Source organism: Numida meleagris, chromosome 1 (assembly GCF_002078875.1).
Source record: "Numida meleagris isolate 19003 breed g44 Domestic line chromosome 1, NumMel1.0, whole genome shotgun sequence".
Taxonomy (NCBI): domain Eukaryota; kingdom Metazoa; phylum Chordata; class Aves; order Galliformes; family Numididae; genus Numida; species Numida meleagris.
The window spans coordinates 59,629,928-59,655,358 of NC_034409.1; the positions used below are offsets into that span (position 1 = coordinate 59,629,928).

At 39.8% G+C, this 25,431-nt stretch overlaps 1 protein-coding gene across 1 annotated transcript in view; it reads left to right on the forward strand.

Annotated features, from left to right (window-relative positions):
• Positions 1,912-25,431, forward strand: part of PKP2 (plakophilin 2) — a gene marked incomplete at its 5' end in the record, with an annotated part of 41,644 nt that continues 18,124 nt past the window's right edge. Inside the window, 6 exons of the mRNA XM_021395754.1 lie at positions 1,912-2,470; positions 9,440-9,552; positions 11,702-12,396; positions 16,601-16,739; positions 19,766-19,973; positions 24,553-24,730. Of these exons, the coding sequence (XP_021251429.1) occupies positions 1,912-2,470; positions 9,440-9,552; positions 11,702-12,396; positions 16,601-16,739; positions 19,766-19,973; positions 24,553-24,730 (1,892 nt within the window). The remainder of the gene's footprint in view (positions 2,471-9,439; positions 9,553-11,701; positions 12,397-16,600; positions 16,740-19,765; positions 19,974-24,552; positions 24,731-25,431) is intronic.

Consider the following 25,431-nt stretch of genomic DNA (forward strand, 5'->3'; position numbering starts at 1 on the left):
ACTGGTATTGGTGGAGCATGGAATCTCGTCATTTTCCTTGAGTAAAAAGTGCCTTAATTCATTTTTATTTCAGTTCTTGACTAAGCATTGTTTTGAATGGCTGTGAAAGCAAATGTACTGCCTTCCCCCCTTCCCCCCCCCCCCCCAAAAAAAAAAAAGAAACCACCCAAAACCTTTTCATTTAGCGTTTATAGTTACAGGGGAAGAAATCCGTCTCAGAAATCTCACTGAATATTCAGCAGCATCTGAAAACACCCTCTACAGAATTATTTTCTAAATCCTAAATCTATTTGAAGCATATTTTATGTGTAAAACCAAATTAGTTTCAACTATAAAAACTATGTTTGTGCTGAAGCTCAGGAAAGGAGAAGAGAGCAGGAAAAAGGAGGAGGAAAGGAAATGTTTCACATTTTTAAACCTGTACTTTAGTCTCCTTGGCAGTTTTCTCTCATCTGTGCCTGCCTGTTCTAGACATCCAACTAGAACATAGTATCTATTGTTTACAGGAGATGCCTTTGTGACTATCTGTGTTATAGTAAGAGAGTCTAACAGTTTCTAGCATAGTTTACATTCCTTCTGAGTTGTGATGTGTTCTGTCCATTGTTTTTCCTGCCTTGTCCTGCCCATTTTTTATCCTTCCAGTTCTCTGTTACATTTTTAGGCTTGCCCATCACAGTTCTGCCACATACCTTCAGCTTCCTCCTCTTCACAAATTCCTGTTTTCCTTTCCCAGCAGGTACCCCACTGCTTATCTCCAGCCACTCTGCTCCCATACATTACCTTTCCCCACTTATTAGCAAGGAATGTGTCACTCCACCTCTCTTAACCAGTGAAACTATTTTTGTGTATTATGCAAAAATGCTGTGATACGCCACATGAGAACAAAGGGGATGACATTAGCCAGACCAGTGAAAGGCCAGGCCAGAGCTTCTTCCTCTTAAAGAAAAATGGTAGAGAGACAAAAAGTAAATCAAAGGCAAAAGGATTCTGTTGCTGCAAGTGGGACTGCATGGGGCCAGTCCTCCCCCCTCCTGAGTTTTCAGGGAATGAATAGGAGCAGTTCCTTGTGTTATCCTCAGACAGGAATCATCCCAATGCCGTTTTCTCCCCAGCCCCCCTGTGCCCTCACCACTGTTAAGCCACGCTGACTCATTTGGAGTCTCAGTGGCTCTCTGAAACAACAAGCGAGGTTAAAAGCCATATTCACCTTTCATTTTCTTTTAGGAAATACCACCAGCTTTTCCATGAGAATACCTACGTTTAGCTTGTTTGTTTTGGTTTGTTTTCGGTTTGTTTCTTTGTTTTTAAATCAAACAACCCTGGTCCTTCTATCTTCTTTTCTAACTGCAGTGTGACAAGCCTGAGATTTCCTATTCACAAGACTTTGCTTGCTCCTTTTCCCTCCTCCTTTCAGATCCACTCAGTCACAGAGCTTGTTGAGCCAGCAGCTCCACGTCATGTCCCAAGGTAGCGGGACAACTGAGGCCTCCGTTCTGCTCCTATTCCTCGAGCTCTATTTCTGCTGTACAAAGCAACTCAGGATGGTAAACACAGGCATGGATGCTTGCAGTAGCAGAGCCTGTTGGGTCTCCTCCATCCTTTAATTGCAGAATTTCCTCCGTACCCCTTTACGAAGAGGCAGAGAGCAGAGTGCTTCCATTCAGCTCTCTTCAAAGCCTCAGGACAGTCTGGAGACCGCGGGCAGTGGGGAAACCTCCCTACATGCACCAGCACAATCCCACCCACCCAAAAGCTTTTGCCTCACATCCAGAAACTGTGAAGCAGTTTCATGTCTTACATGTCCAAATTGAAACCGACATGTACGTGAAATACGTATTGTCTGTAAGTTATGTGTAAAACACAGAAGTATTTGAATGCTAGCGTAAGATGTGTGAATGTACACGCGTTTAAAACACGTTTCCGTTTGTCAGCTTCTCCCCGGGAGGCCTCGGCTGTACGGCCCCGGGGCGGCTGCCTACAGCTGGGCCGGGCCTCCCCGCCAGTCCCTCACCCCGGCGAGGGGAGGGGACGGGAGGAGCGGGGACCGTGCATGAGGCAGGCGGGAGGCGGAGGGACGCGGCTCTGCCTGGCACCTGCGCGGCGGGCGGGGCAGGGCCCGGGGCCGCACTGAGCGCAGGGCGCGTCCCGCTCCGGCGCTTCCCGTCCCTCCGCAGCAGTGCGAGCTCCGGCGCGGGAGTGGCGCCGCAACAGGTCCCCGCGCGGCGCGGCCCCGGCCCCGGCCCCGTGCCGCCACCGCGCGCATCCATGGCCGGCCGCGGCCCCGGCGGCGAGCAAAGCTACATCCGCACCGTGCTGGGCCAGCGCATCCTGGGCGAGCTGGACAGCTCCAGCCTGGCTCTGCCCTCCGAGGCCGGCCTCAAGCTGTCGGGCGGGGAGGAGAAGGCGCTTCGGATCCACCGGCAGGTCCAGCAGACGCTGGCCAGGAAGAGCCGAGGCTCGCTGCACAACGGTGAGTGCCCGCCTGCGCCGTGCGTGGCTATGGGCCCGGAGTCCTGGGTCGCTGGGGTAACCCCGGTGTGAGCCCCAGCTGCCCGACTGTAGCAACTCTGCTTTATCACACTGCCTTTTGCCGGAAAGAGAAGTTTCTCTCTCCCAACTGCTGCAACTTGTGAGAGCCGTGAGAGTTGCTCAGGATTTACTGCTGCCAGAGAGATGGTTGCAGCCGGAGTACTCTTAATCCAGCAGCTGCTCGTTGTGCTTGTTCCAGCAGCCCAGCTCGCACTCACTGGCCCTGTTTGCAGAATGAGCTGGGGGGCAGAGTCAGAAATGGTTTTCCTGGTTTCACCTCTAAGTAAAAGCAAACGCACAAAGGGGAGGTTTGGCAAAGCACATTTAGGAAAGGCGTGGATGGCAAACACCGAGCGGCAGTGCTGGCAGAGGTGTGTTTGGCAGCTCTTTGGCGTGCAGGATACGAACTGAAGTTGGGTGATCTGTGCCAGAAGGTCTGATGGCCAGAAGGCCCGGCCTGCCTACAGGGCTGCACTGCTGTGCCGCTGCCCCATGGGGCTCTGCAGAACCGGGCCCAGCAGGCTGTCAGTGCTTTCAGGCAAGCTGCTGGAAGGTCTGGTCTCAGCTATTGATGGGGAATAAATGCTTTCTTTGAATAGTATGTTAAAAAAAAAAAAGCAGAACAAGATAAAAACAACCAAACAAAAAAGTTATGAAAACTTTAATCCTTTTAATCCTGTTTTCACTCAGGAAGATATTCCTGGGATTGTTTAGTCTGGAGAAGAGGAGGCTCAGGGGAGACCTTATTGCTCTCTACAACTCCCTGAAAGGAGGGGAGCCTCTTCTCCCAGGTAACAGCAATAGGACTAGAGTGCCTCAAGCTGTGCCAGGAGAGGTTCTGGTTGGTTATGAGGAACCAGGGATGTGGTGGAGTCACCATCCCTAGAGGTGTTCAAGAACCATGTGGATGTGGCGTTGAGGGATATGGTCAGTGGGCATGGTGGGGATGGGTTGGTGGTTGGACTAGATGATCTTAGAGATAATTTTCAACCATAATCATTCCGTGATTCTATGATATGATATAATGGATTTGCAGGTTATATACACTGTTCCTAGATTTGTCATTATAGAAGTCCTCATCTTTCATTTGCAAAAAGCAAAGTGTCTTTAAATTTATGACCATACCTCACTCACCTATCTTGTCAGGCAGAAGAATGTTTCCTTATACTTCTGACTCCCATCTGAAAAATGCTTCATCACTAAAAGAATCCAATGCAGATGCAGACATACTCTGACAAATTAGGCGCACAAAGTCACAGAAACAGGTACACACAGCTGTACAGTGTACAGCTAGCTATACCTGTAAGTCCCTAGTGTGGCAGCTCCCCTTTCAATAAGGTTTCTAAACAGTTTTTAGAGTAATTTCATTTTTCTCTCAATAGAGAGGAACAACCTGGAAAGGGTATTCTAAAGCAATGGGTAACAAATAAGATGGTGTTGTGAACCTGACATCATATACCTAAACTGTGATGAAACTATGAAGACAAAGTTCCCATCTTTCCAGCTCATCTTAACTTCACTGAAATATGTTAACAGACCTGATAGATTTAGGGATAATTGTCTTCGTCTCCTTTGTTTTCGTAGAGGTCAAGTGTTTGAACACTTTGCATTTCTGAGGCACCAAAACTATAAGCTTGAAGATCAGGAGTGGCAAATATCATTTCTGTTAGATGGATTGTTTGTGCATGAAATGAACTTCTCTTCTTTCAAATATTCCAGTGCCCAGCTCACCATGCATTTTTTAGTCCCTATGCAAAGCTCAGAAGAATAAATGGAATCAGAATACATTTCATGTATTTATACATGCATTCATACACACGTGGACACACATATGTATATATGCGTGTAGCTATTCATCTATACATGGGATATCTAGAATGCGTATGAAATGCATATAATGTATTTCACATGTTGTCTTTCCTGAAAAATATGTGTGTGTGTATCCTGTTGTGCTTTTTTCATAGAAGACTTGCACAACGTTTTACTATGCTTTGAAAAGCATTTAATTTTTTATATGTAAGCTACATCTGAAAATATGCACTATTTAACACACAAAATGTACCCACTTCACTGAATGGAAATGAATGGTTTTTGAGATATATTTGAGTAAGTGTGTCATATTGTTTGGAGTTGCAGGGAAGATAATACAGAGATTTAAAAGCATCAGAAGCTGCTCCCTGTGATATAACTGTACTATCTGTATTTCAGACCCTGTTCAGCAAGGTACTTAGCACATACCTAACTAGAGCATTCACATGCATGGCTAAAATTAGCCAGGCACAGAACAACGGGGTATGAAAAATCAGTGGCAGTAAAGGTCTTACCCAGTATTTTCTGTGCACACTCATTTTCCACTGACTGTACTAGAGGATGTGAAGCCTCAAGAAGTAAACTGTCAGGCAGCATAATTTCTCCTTAAAGTTTCAGACTAAAGATTTAGCCATAAACATTGTCTTTAAATGGAAAAACATCTTTTTGCCTTCTACATCCATACTGCTTTCTGCTTTATGCCCTTACCTGCATCCCCTATTAAGGACATCTTTACTTTTTTTTATTTTATAATAGGAATTCAGATCATCATCAGATCTGAGGATTCCTCCAGCTGCCAAATGGTTAAAATTATGAACTGTCTTGACTCTTTTTAAGACACTGTCAAACATTGCTAGTGGTTTTTCAAGCAGTAGTTTAACAACAGCTGTAGCTTTTCCAGTTCACCAGTTGCTGATCCTTTGCAAATGAAAAATTATATTGCCCTGAAAAATTTCAGCCAAAGCAGCCATGTGAAATTTCTTAATGTTTAAAAATGGAAATGGGATGTTAGAGAGTTCAGCCTTATAAAAAAAACAGTGGCATAAAGAGTCTTGCGTTTGAGCACTTGTGTCAGTGTAATAGCCAGCACAGAATAAAAAATGTTGAAATGTCACTTGGGACCAGGCATGCCCTGGCAGTATGATGAAAGGCAATGATCAAAATGAAGGGACTTTCTTCTCTGCATGAGGTGATTCAGTGAAGTTTTTGATGTACTGTTCCTAAATGCCACCAGCTCAGTCTGTTGTGAGTGACGAAGTATAAAAAAGGATTAAAAGATGACAAACCAGGAACACTACAAGTGTCTGTCGAGGATATAATCACCCTCCCACCCTGAGAATCAGTGGACAAGAGATACTCAGCAGGTGGGCACTCAGAATGTGTGAAAATACCACAGTCCTCAATAGACTTGTGTGTACAGGATATGACTACATTATTTCCTGCAGTAGAGGGTTTAAATCCAAAATCTGGCTTTCACGGTAGTCATTCAAGTACAAAAGTACTGAAAAAGACACAACTGAGAGGTAACAATGCATATAATTTGAGAGGAATCCTACACCTAATTCCTTAACAGGTAATCATCTTTTTTGTACATCGTGTGCCTTAGAGATGTCTCTTGTTGTTGTTTTCAAAGGCCAAGCACATAACTGATTGATTTGTCTGCAGCTATAGCCAGCAATTACTGGGGAGGAACTTTCCAGGCCTTTAGAATTGTTGAACCAACACACCTAAGGGGGCTTCAAAAGAGCCACCGTGAAGATGAATAGGTCTATTTTCTCAGTTAATTATTCAGTCTTCTTCCTGATAGTGTAATCATTTTGCCAGATCTCAAAATTTTATCATAGCTGTTGTGAAATTAGGTGATTTTTGTACAGTTTTCATTTTGCATATCGGGAAGAGTGAAGAGGTTTAGTGTTTCTCCTCCACTGACCACATCCACAGAGCCAGTGTTCTTGAGCTCCTTTAGTTCAGACTGACTGAAGAAAGGGGAGACCGTCATAAAAGGTTCCATTCAATTGCCTATGCATGAGAGGCTGCCGTTCCTTGAAATGCTTGGGTTTTCTAATATATCCACGCTGGCTGACAGATGGGACACAGAGCCTGTAGGAAAACCATCCGTTTCTTGACTGCTGGAAATCAAATGTAGCCAAGCATCCTGATTTCATACCTTCTGAAGGGAGAGTTTCTGTGAGACTTAAAACACTGTTAGAAAGTATACATTCTATGAACCCATAATGTTTAAAAAAAAAAAATCCTTTGTGTCTTTTTTTTTTCTGAATCAATTCACTGAGTATAGAAGGGCTCCCTAATTATTTTTGAATATATGTAATACTGAGCAAATCTGTGAGGTGAAAAAAACGTAAGGGTTTGTAGTGTGGTGAAAACTTAGCTGGAGGAAGCCTCTTTGACAGAGGCAAGTTTTGACTAGATGACATATTCTGTATCTCATAACTAATGGAAAGTTGCAGCATTTTAGTTACCACTTTTTCCTTTAGCGCACTACCTTTGGCACAAGTAGAGAGCCCATCCTGCAATCTACATTTTATGTCTCCATAATAAATCTTCAGGTAAAATGCTGACAAAATAGCTTACTGGTATGGTAAGAGCAAACAAACAAGAGGTACAAAAATGCAAAGAGAAATTCCTCAAGTTAACATTTACTGTGTTTATCTCTGACTGAGAAAAATGTTTTGTTTACTGATGGATGGTTTCACAGGGAGGCTGAAGGTTAAAAACAGAGGACTGCTTCAAGCCACTTAAAGTCAGAGATAACTGAGTGTTGCAATTCATGGTTGAATGTGTTTTTGCTTTTACAAAGAGGGTGACTGTTTACCCTACACCAGTTCATGGACAGCCGTATTGTTTTTATTTTATCAAGATTATTTTGTTTGTTTTATAAAGTCAGAAAATTCAGAGTTAACTAAAACATGCCAAAATGACTTACTCAAGGGATCTTTATGTTCGAAGAATATAATAATTGCTCATTAAGTAGACTAGGTAAAAAATACTGACGATAAAGAAACAGTCATGTGAGTATCTATTTAAAGATTGATTATATGAAAGTACTTTGGTAGGTAGCAATGAGTAAAGCTAATCTTTGAAAGGCAAGCATGGGCAGTACACTAAGATGTGATCTTACTGGGAGCCTGAAATTGTATGTTAATGTGGGAATAATATCATAAAAATGAGAGATTTATATGAATCGTCAGATTCTGTATGTCAGTGTAAATTGGCAGGAAATTCATGCAATATGAAAACAAGTCTCCTCTTACTGCTCTGTCATGTACTTGGGTAAACCTTGGGCTGTGACAGCCTTGTATGTCATGGAGGAATTAGTACAATTCAAATCATGAGTTTGACCAGGCTGCATCACTCCACTCTCACTGACGCAAAGTTAGCATGAATGTGTCTTAACAAATCACCTAGTACATGTTCAAATCTGTCTCGCATAGCCAAAACACAACAATTGGAAAGTATGATTAAATAACTGGAAAATATGAATAAACTGGACTTCAAATTATCGCATTCAACTTCTATATTATATTATGTGCACATTTGGATTTATCCAGGTAGTTACATGCTAAAGAGAATCATTCACAAGTTGTCCCTGTTCCATGAGTGCCTTGTTTCTTTTCACCCTTGTCAAGCTTTTACTGACTACATGCACTAATGATGAAAGATACAGGAATACTGAGGTTCCTAGGGATGCCACATGCACCTAATGCATCCACGGGCCTAACTGCACAAACCAAAAGCTTCAGCAGCTTGACACATACACACAAGCTGCTTTCAAAAATCCCGGCAGGCACTTGTCTGCTTGTTTTTGGCACCTGAATTTCCTTGTGCGTATGGCTCCTAATATTTTTCGAAGTGGAAACTTCCATCAGTTTGGCTAAGTTAATGATTTTCTTCTGCAGATTTCTTTCCTGTAGTATCTCAGACGGTATCCACTATATTGAAAATTCGTGGCCAATTTCTTTGTTAGCCATTGTTATCTGTTCACCCTAAACTTCTGCAACCCATACTGGCCCCATTTGTGACAGATTTGAGGTATATCTTGCCTTTAGCTTTCAGCTTCTCTGTGACATTTTTAAACCTGTGTTTTTTATATTCCTGTACACAGCTTCTCATAGTAACACTGCAATCTCATGAACAGTTACTTCAACTGTATCTATTACAAAGCTTAAGGTTCTAGTGAAAGAAATAATCACAGTGCACTGCTCCATTTTCAAAGTTGAGTTGTGGAAAGAATCTATCAAAGCAGATATACTGTGGATCTTCTACATTATTTGTTGGATTAGTGAACCTTACAGGTATAGTTTTAAAGCGTCATTAAACTTCCCTTCTTTTTCAGCACCATACACCACGTACCATAAGCCATAGAATTTGTCTGTGGGCTCTTCATGTTCTTTGGGTGAAGCTCTAAGACAAGTGAAGAGCTACCTATTTCGATATATTATCGTTAAACAAGTGCCTGAGGGAGAAGAGATATCAGCAGGCAGCGATGAAGTAAATAGTCCCTATTCAGTTATTGTACTTTAGCAACTGTGACAATTGCATCTCTAGGGCATGCAGTAACAGAGGTATACACATAAACCCAGGTTTCTCGAGTGTAATCTACAGCTGCAATATTTTAGCTTCAATCATGGGTGCTGTGTTTGTTGGAGTGGGACTATGAGGTAAAACATACATACTTGAAGTGGTTACAATGAAAGATAAACGTTCTCAGTAGCTGCAAGGTGCTACAGTTTCTCAGTACTTAATAATTTGGCATTATCTGGGATATTAAAAATATCAGCGTGCTGTGTTAAAATGTCTTTCATGGAGTAGATGAATAACAGCAAGACTTCTAAAAGTTAAAAATACGTCTTAAGTAAAATAAAAGAGAAACTGAAAATATGAACCGTGTCCTCAAAAATTGTAACTATGTTTTGAATGTGCTACACTGAATGCAAATGTCTTTCCATCTTTTCTCTGTCTGATTTTCAGCTAATATATTACTGACAGCATAGAATGAGTCATTTCCCTAGTACTGGAAACCATCCTTTATAGTAATGCGAAGTGTTGTTAAAACCTTACTAATACTAGTCTTTGTTCACAGGCAGTTTACACCGTGCTTCCAGTGTCCCAGAACGTGTCTATAACTTGGGAATTACTGAAAATGATTTTTCACCAAGATCTCAGTATGGTTTCTCATATTATCAGTCAAACCAGGTGAGGAGAACATAATGAACAGGAACAAATGTATTACCACATGCATAGTTTATTTATTTTGTCACCACAAATAACAGCATGTAGATGGTATTTCAAGGTTTGCTCCCTTGCTTGTTCACTTTTTAAAGCCTGATTTCTAAAAAAGGAGGTTTTTGTAACTGAGCTCTGTTAATGTTTTTTTTCCCTTTGTGATGTCTGAGCTCAGGGGCTAAACTCAGCTCAGTACGACAAACAGGCTTTCTGCAGCCGTGTTGGTTTTATGAGAATTGGCATAAGATTAGGAAATGAAAATTCATATTAACACACCGTTAAGACAGAGGCTGTTACAAGTCAGACCTTTAACTCTCCCACCAGTCTGCCAGTCAGTCAGCACATGCATAGCCCAAAGTGTCCAGATGCCGTGCTGCCACGCACCCAGCCATACAGTTAGAAGTTGCTGGAGGGAGTTCCATAGTCCTGCAACGTAAAGAGTGACATGGATAGGAGCTGGGAATATGATGAAAGAGGTTAGGGAATTAAGCATCCAAAGCCACAGCAAAGCAGATTGCACAGGTTTCACAGTGACACATTAAGTGTTCCTTATCATTTTAAACGGTCCTTCTGTAACCTGTTTTAGTATTACAAGAATTTCAGCAGTCCTTGTAGTACAATAACATTTCTAAGCTGTCTAATTACAGCTTCACTTCTTATTTTGACTCTCTTTGCTTGGGTTTGTGGCCTAAATGCTAAGGGAAATAATTGATTTTCTTCAGGGTTTTTGACTCTGCTCATAACCAGTTATTATGTGGCTGAGGGAGCACTTCTTATGTGGTTGTTCCCACAACAGTTTTCATGGCAGAAAGGAGGGGAAAAATAAAGGAAATAGGACAATTTGTTCTGCCATGCAGCCATGCAAGCCAGAAAAATCCTCAAGGTCTAGTATTTCACAAAGCATTCATTTCCTTACCTCAGACAAGACAGAAAGACATACTTGCATAATTCCTGCAGAATAAACAGATATATCCAATGATTCTAGCCTCAGCCTACTAGATTCAGCAACCTTTTGTCCTTTTGTGAGTCAATTATCACCTTCAGTAACTACTCAGCAGTGAAGAAAAGGGGTTTCGATCACTATCAGCCAAGCTCTATCCCTTCTATCAATAGCTTCAGTGTAACTTCACTTCTACCTTAAAAATACCTGTGATAATTTAATACTTTAATACAATATGAAAACAAAATGTATGGGGCTTTGGTTTACAGCTGGATGCCACTACACTCACTGATTAAAAAAAAAAAAAAAAGTAAATATTGGCCACCGCTCCTCTATGTCAAGCAGATAGTCTACCAAGTTGATTTAGTTCTGGAAAGTCTCACATAGTCCAATTTAAAGCATAACAGTTTAACAAAAAGGTAGGAAACCTGGAGAGAACCCAGACATCACCTGCACAGTAAAACATTTTGAAGACACATCCTACAAAGAAAGGTTGAAGAAAGTGGGTTTATGGAGTTGAGAAAAAACTGGAAAACAAGAGGATGATCAATTATCATTCTCACTCACCAAAATAAAAATCATCATTTTTTCTTCCTTGCAATGTTATGGGACCTCCATCATCTTTAGGAAGAGGCTAGACAAACAGGAAAGGGAATATCTCTTTTTTATAGGTAGGTGCTACCACAAAGTGAACAGGAGAGCTAAATAACCTCTCGATGTCCTGTCTAGCTGTACACTGTAACAATATACAGGCATTTTAGTATAATATTTTAATATGTGACTGATAAATTATCTTCTATCAGACAGCCTTGAATTTCATTTCAGTAGCTGACATGAAGATTAATCCTCAAGGAGTTTGAAACTGAAACTAAAATCTCCATTAACAGACTTCTTGCTACCAAGTATAATTGACTCCTATTTTGAGTTAATGACAGTAGTCTAGACTTTGTCTCCTAATATTTAGTTCATACTTGTTCCTACATTTGTAAGGCAGATATGAAGAAGTGTTGCAGAATCTCATTTCATATCCAGTTTTGGTAATGTTGAAATTTTGTTTTCTTATTCTCATAGCAGACCCTAACATTTTTATCTTTACTTTTCTGGTTTGGCTTCTTTGCCATTAATCCTAAATGCCATGATCTTACCGTGACTCCTTTTCTTTTACGAACTCTTGTACAGGTTGCATCACCATCCTCCTATACAAATGGCTGGGGGACAAGAATTGCTTACAAGACAATGGAAGAGAGAGCTCAAAGACAACCTCTGAAGAGATTAGAGGTTTCACCTCAGCGAGGTCCTGAAAGATTGGCGTATCTGTCCAATGATTTTTACTATGACAGAGGGTTTTCAACTGGATTCTCCCCAAGGCACGGAATTTATAGGAGATCCAACGGGACTGTCCCACCAAGATATGCTCGATCTGAGATTGCTGGTTACACTCTTCGTGATTCAGTGAGCAGGGGACGCTCTTTTAAAAGATACTCCCAGTTGGGGGCTGTTAATGACACCATCCCTGACGGTGTCCCCCTTAGCCCCCCTGTATCCCTGTACCATCAAGCAGGCAACAGTCGCAGTATGACCAACCTTTTAGAGAAAGAAAACTACCTGACTTCAGGCAGTGCAGTGGGACAAGTGAGATCACCAACAGCTTCCCATTTTGGGTCTCAGAACAGGCAATCTTTAAGGTCCAGCTGGCACCAAACTACTTTCAGAAACACACAGACCAGGAGGGAAGCTTCCCAGCCAGCTTCAGTAACCAGTGTTGCTGCAGAACCAGATGGGAAGAGGATGATGCTGACAGCTGCTATGGCAGCAGCAGGGAGAAATGGTTTCCTTCAGAGTGAACAAGCCACCATCAATGGATCTCAGCTAGGGTAAGCTCAATGAAGAATTCTTGTCTCAGTGTCACAGCTGAAAAGATTTGTTTGAGAAAAGAAAGTAAACTGACAGCTAACATAGTGTAAAAATCCACTTCTAATGCAACAGAGGAAAGGGAGAAAAAAGTATGTGTTTATACATACTGCAGGATCCACACTTCTTGCTCAGGCTTGGGACCACCTTATGCTAGGAGTTAATCTTACATCTGAGGAGACACATAGAGTAGATGCTGAACAATTTACAACCTAAGTGACAATAAAATGTAATGTACTGGCAAATTTTGTGCTCATAAGAAACCAGGTAATTTCATCACAGCTATTTTGATATTCAGTCTTTTGTACAAGCAGTGTTGGTTGTTCTTTTGCAGGTGCAGACATTGGAATCTAGTTGTCTGCCTGCAGAAATGTCAGCCAAAATGTTTTTCATGCCTTCAGATGTAAACATTTATCTTCAGTCATTGTGACTTGCTTGGGACTGTGCTGAACTCCATGTGGTAGATTTGTGTCCTAATGGAAATCTATCTGACAGTGTAATTCCTTAAGTGCCAGTTTTTCAGTTCAAGTTTTGCTGGAGGTTTCAGAGGAAAATGATTTGAAGTGCTGTGAAAGCTTCTGAAGTTCCTTTTGCAAATCTTTACTGATTTCATTTATCTCAGTAGTTCTATTTAATTTACTCATAATTTTCAAATAAACTAGTTTTACTTTGGATCCGGAGCTAGTTTTTTGGGGGAATACGGGGGCTCTTTGGTCTACTCAAAGTTTAAAAAGGCTTCTGTAAATTATAACACCTTAAATTAGTGAGAGCCTGGTGAAAATTGGTGTGCAAGACAATTCCCCAAGAGATCTGGACCACTAGATTCTTACAAGGGAGAAAGCTATAGTCATTTTAGCTGGCTGAGGTCAATATTTGTTACGTTTGCTTATGCAGTAACATGTAATAACATATGTGGATATCATACACTTTTCAGATGTCTAAAATATGTGTTTAATAAGACCCCTTGTATTTCTTGTCATTGCAAGGGCTTATTGGTATTGGGTATTGGTTATAGTACTTTTTAGTTCATCCACTCCCAGCCACTGCACAATTTAATGCAGAATTAAGTATTTAAAACATAATAGACCAAATTTGGCTTTGGAGCATACACTGCTGTCAAATTAGAGATATTTCACCTGAGTTCATAATTCCACCAGAAGTACAATTTCTTCCATCAAGACTTCTCAGTCTAAAATGTTATTAATGACTTTCACATTTCCTGTCATTTCCCATTATTTTTGATTTTAAGGTTGCATTATGTGATATATTGCTCTCTTATCTGTTGCTCCCTTAATAATGGAAGGCACAAAAAAAGATTGGCTCATTTTCAAAGCAATTTGATTTTTCCATAAATTTGTACTTTTTAATGCAAATCACAGTGTAGGACTTTCCAAGGGTAAGGCTTAATAATTAAGAGCATGTAAAACTGTTTTGTAAGACTGAAAAGAAGCACTAGGCTAGCTCTGTACAGAATTTAAAATTACATATATAAATGCATTTGCAAACTTTCTTTAGAAGAATAGCTTGAAGTAGAAGAAACGGAATATAGAGATGCTATCTCTGCATCCTCTGGTAGAGAGGAACAGTTAAAAGCATCCTAATATCCTCATAATTAAGATGAAGCCACAACTTGTCAAATCGTTGTTCTGTTTAACAACCATTGCTTGAATGTCCTTCTGTTTGTCACCAGTACACATGCTAATTAGCCATGTGGCTTTTAGGTTTGCCTGTAACTGTTTTGAGGATAGGACAGAATCATTTCATCAAATTCTGTTTTGACAAAAGTTGGGGTGCTGCTATTTGTTGAATACCTTTAAGAATCAAAAGATTATATTATTGTCAGATAAAACTTCAGTGAATGCAAATGTTATTTTCTTCCAATGGAAAGCAGTCCTACTATGGCAGTGTGCAACATGAGGGAGAGATTTTGGCTACTGCTTTTGAAGAAGCATCAGCCTCCATAGGAGTCAAAGGGCTCTAAAGTTATTACAGTGACTAACAGGCAGGTAAGCTTTCTTGCTTGTGCACAATATGGTCATGAAAACCTTGTCAGTTTAAGAAGGCTGGCCAAACCCATGCTCGAAAAGCCTGTTTTTTCTGTTCCTCTTAAAGAGACTAAGAACAAAAAACATAATCTGCCTTTTATTCCAGTACTCATGACGATTTTTAAGTAGGTTTCTGAACAGTGCATCCAACTTGTAATGTGAAGAAATTTAGCAGCTACTTTATTGTAAATCAGAGCTGAAGTAAGTGAAAATCTGGAAGCTGTAAGCATTGCCAGAATAGAGCCCAGGACACTAGAAATACTAACCATTGTTCTAATTGCATTCTGGTTTAAGCTCTCCATTGACATTCTCAACACACTGTCCCCTTCATTTCACCTCTGTCTTGCACAAGCACATGTCAGTATCTAAATACGCTGCATATTCGCTCAAAATGGCAGCTGAGAAGAGGACGGAAATTACATGATTTATACCAAATGGAAATGTAAAGGCAGGTGGAAACCTCAGGGTACTGGAATACAATTTCATTTGGAACAGGTGCATCAAAATTGTTCTTCATCTCTTTATTGTTCTTGAAGCTATACAAATTGTCTTCTGCTCTGTGATTTATAAAGTAGATTGAGGGGAAAAAATCAAACAAAATCCTTTTTTTTTTTTTGTCTCCGAGCTCATAAGTTCATCATAAATGTCTTGGTCTGACTCAATGCATTTGTAGGAAGACTGTCTGTGAGAGATCTTCCTGATTTCTGCCTAGCTTCCCTACCTTGCCCCTCTACCACTTCTTCTGGGCAAGCCTATGCTTCCAGGTTTTCACTGCTGCTAGTCCATTACTGAGATAGCAATGAACAGAGATGAAGAACCCAGTGATTCCTGGTGCAGGCCATAAACACATGCTATAGGAGTGTTTCTTTTCTTAATGTTAAAACATTTCTAATCTCAGCGTGATTTATTATTTAACATCATCTCTTAGTCAAGTTGATTTTTTTTTCTTTTAAGCAAATTTGTTTCCCAAACACTTGTTTTACCAAAGAAATTAATTCTATCAAAATTTCTAATATTAGATGTACTTACCGAAATGATTATCATGAAAGTTACTACCTTCACTGTGGTTCACAGAATGCCTAGTTGGCCCTGTCTGGACAGTCTCTGATCTGGTTCTATAAAATTTTTTGGTTTAAAAAATGTATATATACTTTTTGTTCTTTATATTTTCTTCTGAGTGCGGAGTGTTTGAAGCCAGAAGTAAAACAACTATCCCAGGGCAAATGCACCTGACTGTGCCATGAATTGTTTTATTTCCTTTACTAGGAAGGAAATGGGAGTTGTGAACTCTTTCCAATGGGAGTTGTGAACTCTGCCCAGAGAGGTTGTGGATGCCCCATCCCTGGAGGCGTTCAAGGCCAGGCTGGACGTGGCTCTGGGCAGCCTGGTCTAGTGGTTGGCAACCCTGCACATGGCAGGGGGGGTTGAAACTTGATGATCTTTGAGGTCCTTTTCAACCCAGGTCTTTCTATGATTCTGTGATTCTATGATATGATCCAATTTTGATATGGTTCTCTAACATAATAGTTACTGAAGCAAACACACTGGCAATTAAGCAGAAAATGGACATGCATATTTTTAATCCTACCAGATGTGATGTACTTACTTCATTTAATGAGTCATTTTGTTTCCTCCTACTTGAAAAAGGCTTGGTGCATCTGTTTCAAACTAAAGCAACTTCTGCGTGGTCAGAAAAAGTCAGGGACTGAGCTCTGCATGTATGTAGTCTGAGATGTGAAAATCTGAAGAAAGGCATGAAAACAAATACAAAAAAAACTATCATCACATTGCTGAGAAAAGCATCAAGATATCTTCATAAAAGTCGTACTATAACTTGGCTTTGGCCCTCCTTGAATCTTAGTCCTTCAGCCTGCTGATGTTTCCATATTGTTTTCATAATTTCAAGCATGACTTGTTTCGTCCAGAACTTCTCATTGCTGCAACAATTCAATTTATGATTTGCTTGTTCCCCTAAAACATTTATAAAATTGGTAAGGGAATAAATTTATAAGAAAAACTAATTGAAAAGTATGAATAGCCTGCTGTTACAAGGTAGTTCACAGGCTAAACAATGATTTTTCTAGTCTTTCTTCACTGCATTTTCTCTAATTATACTTTTAAGGAGCCCAGAAGTGGAGATGACTCTAGAGCGAGCAGTGAGTATACTGAAGAGTGAAAATACACTGTCAACACCTAGGATACTTGCTGCAGTGACTTTCATACAGCATGAATGCTTCCAGAAAGCAGAAGCCAGAAGAAAAGTAAGTGATCGTTTTTATGTGAGTTTCAGTCAGGTAGAGCAAACAACTGTACTATATGTCACTGTACCACCATGAAAAAAAGCATTCCAAGAAATGTTGCAGGATACTGATACTGCTACTGATGTTGAATATTTTCCCTAGAATATGCTGATGCTTTTTGCTGCAGATTCTTTAAATCAGTAATGAGTAGAGGAGCACTGGTCTATGCTACCAGAAGTTTGGTCTTCAGCATTTTCTGATAGGAAACATGGAAATGTAGAGTAAGAAGAGACATCAATAATTCATCCAAACCATTTGTAATTGCAGATGTTTATGATCAAGTTTTTTAAAAAAGATACCACAAGCTCTCTGAGACAGTCAAGAAGATTTACTATCCATACCAGTTTTTTGTAAAGCATAATTAAATCTCCCTTTGCAAACTACGTTCATTAGTTTCTATCTTAAGTTGATGGATGTGAAGAAAAATGGCTGTATTTCTGTCCCTTTTATAATGGTTTTTCATATGATTTAAGGCTGCTAAGTGTCTGCTCTTTTGCAGAGTAAATGAAAATTGTTCTTTCAGCCTTTGTAAGTCTTAGAGCCTGAACTTTGTATTGGTATGATTGCTCCTATGTCTCATTTTTGACTGGCATTGTTACTCCATTGGTGCAGAAATATCCCGGAAATGATAACTCTGTGAGCACAATGCAAAATTATCCAAGCATCAGGGTTTGCTAGGACCACACAAATGTATTAAAACAGTCTGTGGATTAGCTAGACTGTTAAGGGTTTGCTAGGTTTTGTTACGGGTTTGTTCTAGGACTGCACAAATACATTAATATATTATAGATTAATCAAACTGGTCTCTTACAAGATTTTGAAAAGGCATATTAGAAATACTCTTCTTTAAATTTCACTGTTGAACAGAATCCTAGTTCTCTTGCCTGAAAGTTCTGCATATTAATGTGCATGATAGTTGTTTATTTTATTTTAACAATTTAAAAACATTTTTTACAATTGCTTTGTTTCGTAATTTGCCCGGTATTACTTATATGTAATCTCAGTCTTAACTCCGTATTCATGTGTATGCAGTCCAGTTCAATGACAGCCAAACATCCCTCAATCCTTTGGTAGTTTTAACTTGCTTCGCAGTAGGTCAGACTGTTTTGGGAAAAAAACACCTGTGTAATTAGCAGCTGTAACTTCAGTTTGAGGACAGAGCTTCAGAACTGAATGTTTGAAGGTGGTTTATTATTCAAAACTCTCCAAAGCAGCCTCCCTGAAAATCAAGTGGATGAGTAAAAAAGAGTTCAAACTGTATCAGTCAGCCTGAAGCCCTCTTTGGGTTTGCTGTCTGTCTCACATATTCTAGCTGAGCTTTGTATTTGGTGCCCATCAGACCTGTTCTTGTTCCCTTTATCTTGTTTCCACATTCAGCATGAGTTCTTTTTCTCTCTCTCCTAATGCTTTGTTTCCTGTTACCTGATAGTTTGTGAGTCTAATGGCTTTTTTCTTTTTTTTTTCTTTTTTTTTCTTTTGAACATGTGGTCTTACAGTATTTTGGATTTCATCTACCAGTGAAAATGTAGACAGGTCAATCAATAGCTTTTGTAAATTCCCCTCTGCCCATGAGGTCCAAATAAAACCACTTATTTTGTAAGAGCTACAACTCACCTAAACTTCAAACGATCAACAGAAAGTCTGCATAAATCTTTAAAGTAAAAAACAAACAAGCAAACAAAACCCTAAGGTATCCATGTCAAACAGGCTTATCAACTGAAATAAAATGGGTCGATGTGCCTTCAGAATGTTTTATGCTCCATTTACTTTTAGATACAGATTTCTGTATTTCTTTCTATTAGAACAGAGATGATTGTTGGGTGAAGGCAAAATAGATTACGTCAACGATGCTGTAGCAAGAAACCGTGCCTTTTGTACAACAGAATCAGAGGAAAGGTGAACATTCAGTGTAGTTTGCCAGGGCATGAAGAGCAAAAGGCCTTGTTGCAGTTCATTCCTTCCAGTTCCCAGTACCTGTCAGTCATATTGAATTCCTCTTATCATTAAGCTCTGGACTGCTCAAAACAGTTGTATCGGGTTTGAGTCTTTCACACGCTGTCGGTTCTACACAAGGATGTGTTTGTCCAGAAAACCACATGGCATTTTTAGTTACTGGAGGAAGCAGTCCTTAATTTTACACAAATGTAAGGAAGGTATTTTCTATAGTAAACTCATTCCTAAATGAGCCTAGGCTTGCTTATCCACATTACAGCTCATGTTGGATTCATCATTTGCTACAACACGTAGAACTTGGAAATTATTTGTTTCCTCCTTATAGCTGCTGTAAAAGAACATCTTAATTCTTCATTCATTTGGGGCCAAAACCCCATTTTCTAACAATTAGATGCTGAAGAGTAGTCTTTGTTACATGTGGGATTCAGTAGCTGACTAGCTTACAATGTTCTAATTGTCTACATTTTGAAGTTAACTATTCTTTTCTCAGTATGCCACAGATAAGTACTAAGTAAAATGCATTCTTACTTAATATATATTCACCACATGCACAGAAGTTGACAGGGAAAAATATTATTTTCCCACAAGTCTGGCTGCTGAGAAAAAAAAAAAAAAACAACTTGGCACATCAGGAATGCATTACATCCAGAAATCTCAAAGCAGTTTATGAATATTCCAGAGTTACATCTCAAATATCCATCTCACCAACATAGAAGCTAAAATACAGAGCAATTGAATGTCTTGTCAGCAAGTCAAATCTGTGGCAGAGCTGAAGTGATTTAGTTTCATTCTCTTGCATTAATTACTAAAATATGATGCCTCCCTTAGTTGTGGATTTTAACTATGAGTCATATAAAAGCTCAGAGGTCAGCAGTCATGTCCAAGTGATTAATGCTCTGTGCTTTAAGTGTTTCAAATGAGAAAATGAAAAAAAAAAAGATCCTACAACAATGTTTAAAGTTTTTGGCAAGGGAGAGATGGAATTTGTCATTATCATTATCTAACCATTCTCTGCTGTTTTCTTTTCTTCACAGGTCTTCTCACTTGGTGGTATCCCCAAACTTATACAGCTTCTTGACGTTCAAAACGAGGATATTCAGCGAGCAGTGTGTGGTGCTTTGAGAAACTTGGTGTTTGAAGACAATGACAACAAATTGGAAGTGTCAGAGCAGAAAGGGATCCCTATCTTGCTCCGTTTACTCCGATATACCAAGGATGTAGAAACTAAAAAGCAAATAACAGGTAGTGTTTTCTGTGCATTCAAGCATGAAGTGCTTTAAGTAGTACAGAGGTGCCTGATTGCTTACTTAGGCCAATGTTTGGTGACTGAGTCCAAGAGCATTGTCACCTATTCTAATTTCTTCTCTTAAGGTGAGATACCAAGGTCTTTACAGAAGACCAATAGCAAGAAAAGACTAGGAACTGCAACTTTCCCTGTCAAAGCTTCTTCAGAAATGAAGTGTCTATGTATTTGTGGAATCAAATGTCTTAATATTCTACAAAATAATAGAAATTCTATCAAACCATATTGATGAACTCTGCTCTGAGCAGTCCCAGAGGTGCCTGGGACCATACTTTATGCCCACTATTTCTACAGCAGCTTAGCCCTCAGCCCTCTCTGTGGTTCTGGGAGTTCCTTTCTGGAGTCTGTGTTGGATCTGTCCTCCAGAACTGTCAAGCACTGGGGATAGAATACAGGTGCACTGCTTCCTTCTTTGAGCGTGCTCACTTGTAGCTGTTTGTACCCCAGAGTCTATCTTCTCAGATGAGTGACAAGAGAATACTACCACAGCAACACCGTGCTTCCTTTGTGTGCGAGAGAGAGAATTGCTTTACAACCATTTGATTGTAAAAATAATATGAAACAATCAGTGGAGTGACCTGCATTCGTAAGTCAGTTTCTGTGAGGGTTATATCCTCATCCTTTTGTTTCTGGTTTCCATGAGGAATTGTTAAAAATGAGCATGGCCCACTGAGATTTTGGAGGAAGAGCCCTTTGGATCAGAAACCCCACATTACATCTCTTGTACATCAGTGTAGCATTAGGAATGCTGGGGGGAAATGGCTACCATTTCTCACAAGAAACCTGTGATTACTGCCTTGTTGGCTTTGCAGCAACCAGTTAAGAAATGCCCACTCCTTCATCCCTGCCCTCCTGTTTTGGGGAAATCAACTACTTGTGACCCACATCCATTTTAGTTAGCATGCAAAGGAAGAGCTGGCTTATATTTTATAACTGTAAGAAAACACCATGAATAAATGAATGGGGATGTATTTCAAGTGTTCTTTAAAGGCAACAGGAACAGAAGCTATTAAAATAACAGAGCTTAAAAAAGATACAGAATGTGTCAACAGCCCTGCCTTGAAGCAAAGGCATGTTGAGACCTTCTGTAATTCTGCATTCTTTTAAGTATTTGAGCTGTGCTCCCTAAGCTGTAGAACAAAGTTTTGTATTGTTGGCTCTTTTGGCTCTGTTCTATTGCTTTGTATCTTCCAAATGTCTTAAAGTTTTTCACATTCATCACATACCGAATTGGGTCATTAAGTAGTTTATTGCATAGTGCATTGTCTCTTCGTGCATTTATGCACTAGAGAGGGGAGCAGTGAAAATGGTGACACAGTGACCAGAAAGCTTTGCTCATTTCTTGCTTGCCATTTCATCATTTCTTATAGGACCCCTGAATGTTCTTGCAAGAGGACTTGTATGGATATAGGTACTGTGAATGTTACTGTCTTTCCCTTCATCCATGTGAAAATGGATGGAGAGGTACCTTTTTTTTCTTCAATGACTACTGTCTTTGAGCATAACGTTTATGTATGAAGCATTCAAGACACAAACAAATTATTTAAACAGCATTGAGCAGGTTGTTTTGGCTATCATAAGGCAAAGTATTCTGATAAAATTTCATGCCTATAAGGTGCAAAGCATGGCTTTAAAAATAAAAGACAGGAGAAACACTGTACTATGTTCAGGACCAAATGTGCAGTCAGGAAGAAGTATGCTGGGTCTCTTGGTGAAAATGGCACTACAGCAGATCTTCTGTCATCACTTGTGAAATTCTTCTGGCTCCTTGGCAAGCTGCAAGGAGACCACAGAATGGAGGGCAGCCTTGTTGAATGATTTTCTCTGAGAATATTAATGTTGCTTCCAGCCACATTTCTTCCCCAGCTCTCGAAGACAGGCAAATTCTGTGCTTTATTCTTAGGGATAACAAGGATCCCACAAGATTGCATTGACTGGGTTTGCTAGTTTCTTAAAGTCATTGATACAACTAAAGTAAAGGAGCCATAGGCTTTGACCTCTGTCTGACATACAAACTTCTTGCATATCTTACAAAAGGAATGAGGTTACTCCTGAGCAATGAGAGAAGATGTCACTTTGAGACAGTGCAGGAGCCAAGAGAGGAATGGCATTTTTAGCATTTAGTGAGCACATTGAGGATCAGAAAGGAAAATGGTTGAGGCATGAACAAAAAAAGATCAACTTTTGAAGGTAAGCCAGATGAGCCTTTAGGGAGTACCTAACCTTGTGATCTTGTTATCATGCAGCGTAAATCTAAGAAATGAAAGAAAATTTTTCTGCAGGGAAGATTACTGCACAAACAGATCTGTCATAAAAAGAAAAATAAATTTCAAAGTATACCCCACCCATTTTCCCAAATAATCATCTAAAGGAAAAATATGCCACTGTGAATACATTACAGCATATAGCTGCAAGAAAAGAGCCCACTTTTAAAGATATTTTTAAAAGTGAACAAATTTGTTCAAAACCAGAATGCCATTGAGAGAATCCTTCTGACCTCAGTGAGACAGTGCCTGTGGGCAAAGGCAGTATTTGTCAGAAAATTTACAATGTAAGCAATATTCAGATTCTGTTCCGACAATTCTGACCTCTATTCTAGGTATCCATCTATAATTCAGAATGCACTTGTTCCTTTTAATATGATATTCTGTCCTTGTGCCTACACATTTGTGCTGTTCTGTCTTAACATGCATCTCTCACCAATGCCCTTTGGACTGCATGTCTGATTTCCTGTAAGCCTTACTTATCCCCCAGGAAAGTACATTCTTCCTTTTATCCCCTAATTCAGAGGTTGGAGAGCTGATCCCAGAAGAACGAATGGGCCGCTTCTGGCTGGGTTTTGTTTTTATTTTAGTGTTGTTCACAATAGCTGTGATTAAATTCAAAGTGTTAGGAGATACAAAAGAAACATTTTTTGTTGTGAGCTGATGAAAGGAACATTCACTAATACCTTGCCAGTGTTTGGAGGAGGAGGTCTGAGAAACACAGAACAGCAAGTGGGGGGAAACAATGAATGCCTTTGTAGTGAAAAGCAGAAATACATGTCTAGGGGAAGACTACTTTAAAAAGATTTTTCATCTGTTGGAATAGAAGTAGAGCTAATCAATTTTACAATATTATATTGGATATTTGTTTCAGTGTTTGTACATTGTAAGTTAATGAAGTGTGTAGTGTTATTTGATGGTTTGTGTTGTTACTTAATGGTTTGTTTAGTGACAAATATGTGGAAAGTAACAGCCAACCGGCGATTAAGGTAAATTTTTCCCTCCTATGAGGAATTTTGCTATCAAGTCTTTGAGAAATGTGGTAATGGGCATCTCCCATTTTCCAGCAGGTTTCCAAAGACCTGTAAAGTCACTATTTGTGCCTCACATCTACTCCCTTTGCAAGTTTATTCTCCAGCATTTTGATGGTACTTGAAAGTGCAACCAGTCTGCCACGCATCTAAAAGGGATGAATTCCTCCCTGGAAATGTGTAAATGATCATGGGTATTGGGGGTTCTTAACTATTTCATTTGTGTTACTTTGGTGATTGAGCTAGCTGCAAATTGGCGATGTGCATGCAGAGCAATGGAAGACCATTCTCAGTCAGACATTAGAGTATGTAGAGTTCTGACTCTGATACACAGATGAGTACATCCTTTTTCAGCATCATTTCCTCTTGGATCAAAGTCCCATCATGCAGGAAAAGTTCGCTTCCAGAGTTGCAGTACATTGCTGTGAATGTACATACACATTTTCCTGTGTCAAACAGCTAGCTGCATCCTCAGTGAGGGGAGTTTAACGTTAGGAACTGTTTTCTTTGTGAACCTCATACAGCTGCGGGACACGGTCAAAATTAATAAGTGGTGCAATAGTGAGCCTTCGGTGAGCTATTTATTTCTCGTTTCAGTGTTAAGGTAAAATTTGTGCTGTGCTCTCCAGTCATGAAAGTATGTCCAAAAGCTCTGTCACTTACCTGTTCAATGGGAGGACATAGGAAATCAAATTCCTTGTGCATTCACTAATTTTTTCCTATTTTTTTCCATATCCCTAGAGAGAAGACGTATGAATCAATAGGCACCCATTTCAGACATTAGCAATGTTCAATCCAAGAAGTACTACTTGGACAAAGAAACTCCACGGTGTAGTTCAGATTTGTTTTTTTGACACCGTAGAGCCTCTTAGACATACATACTATGGCTCATTGCAGTAGCTCAAGATAAAGGAAGAGCACATTCATTTAGTCCACATATGACTGAATGCCAAAATACTTATCTCATGACACGAAACAAGAAAAAAACCTCCAGATTCTCAGTGAAGACTCTGAAGACTGAGCAGTGTGCAATCACATGTGGGAGGGTGTTGTGCAATGTTGTGTCATGGTGGCTGGTGAACTCTAATCATGCCCTTGTGCTCCTCTTGAGGATGTCAGGAGCGAGTCAGGCTCTTCTTGATTAACTTCAAGAAGTCTGAGATTAGGTCTTTCAAACTGGGGAGGAATCTTTTGCCACTCTGATTTTATTTTGGATATTGCAGGTTTGTTGTGGAATTTGTCTTCCAATGACCAGCTGAAGCACCTGTTGGTTAAAGAAGCCCTACATACACTGACAGAAGCTGTTCTTATCCCTTGCTCTGGCTGGCCAGATAGAGATTACCCCAAGTCAAGTGTTCTACCTGACCCTGATATCTTCTACAATGCCACAGGATGCTTGAGGTGAGCACTCAGTTCACTAGTACCTAAAATATAGTGGTGATAAAACAGGCCTGCACACACTCATTTTCTTGCTTGCTTTGAACTGAGATGGCACCAAGAGAAGAGACTGCATACAGATTGGTAAGTAACTAAATTAGGAAAAAAAGTCATTTTTGAATCAAAATTAACCACATCCAACTTTTTGCACAAGTTCAGATCTATAAAGGCCAGGCTGCAGCCACAGGGTGGACGAATAGAATTAGATTTGTGCATCTACTACAGCAGTCAGCTAACAGCTTCATGAACACAGTAGTGATTAGAACAGAGAAACAGTACAAAAGACTACTAAGGTAGACCCACTCCTAACTGACAGAAGTATAAAAGTCACATCTTTAAAACAGGATACGCCTTTAAAAATAACAATCTATTGAAGTGTGGCCCTTTGAGTTTTTTGTGAGTTCAAAGTCATTGCACATTAAGTAAATGCAAATGTGAGTATCAGAAATATGTCTTTTGTTTATACAAATGAACAGAGTTTGAAAAAAAATAATGGTATAAGTGACAAGGCATGGCCTATGTTTTAAAATCTTTTTAGTGAAGTACAAGGAATTAAGTTAGAAATTTAGAGGCTTGGGAAACTGCCTGGTTTTGCCTTGTACATTACTGTTTTGCTAACACGTCCAGCAGCAGAGTAATTGTATTAGTAAGGTATGAATTTGTAC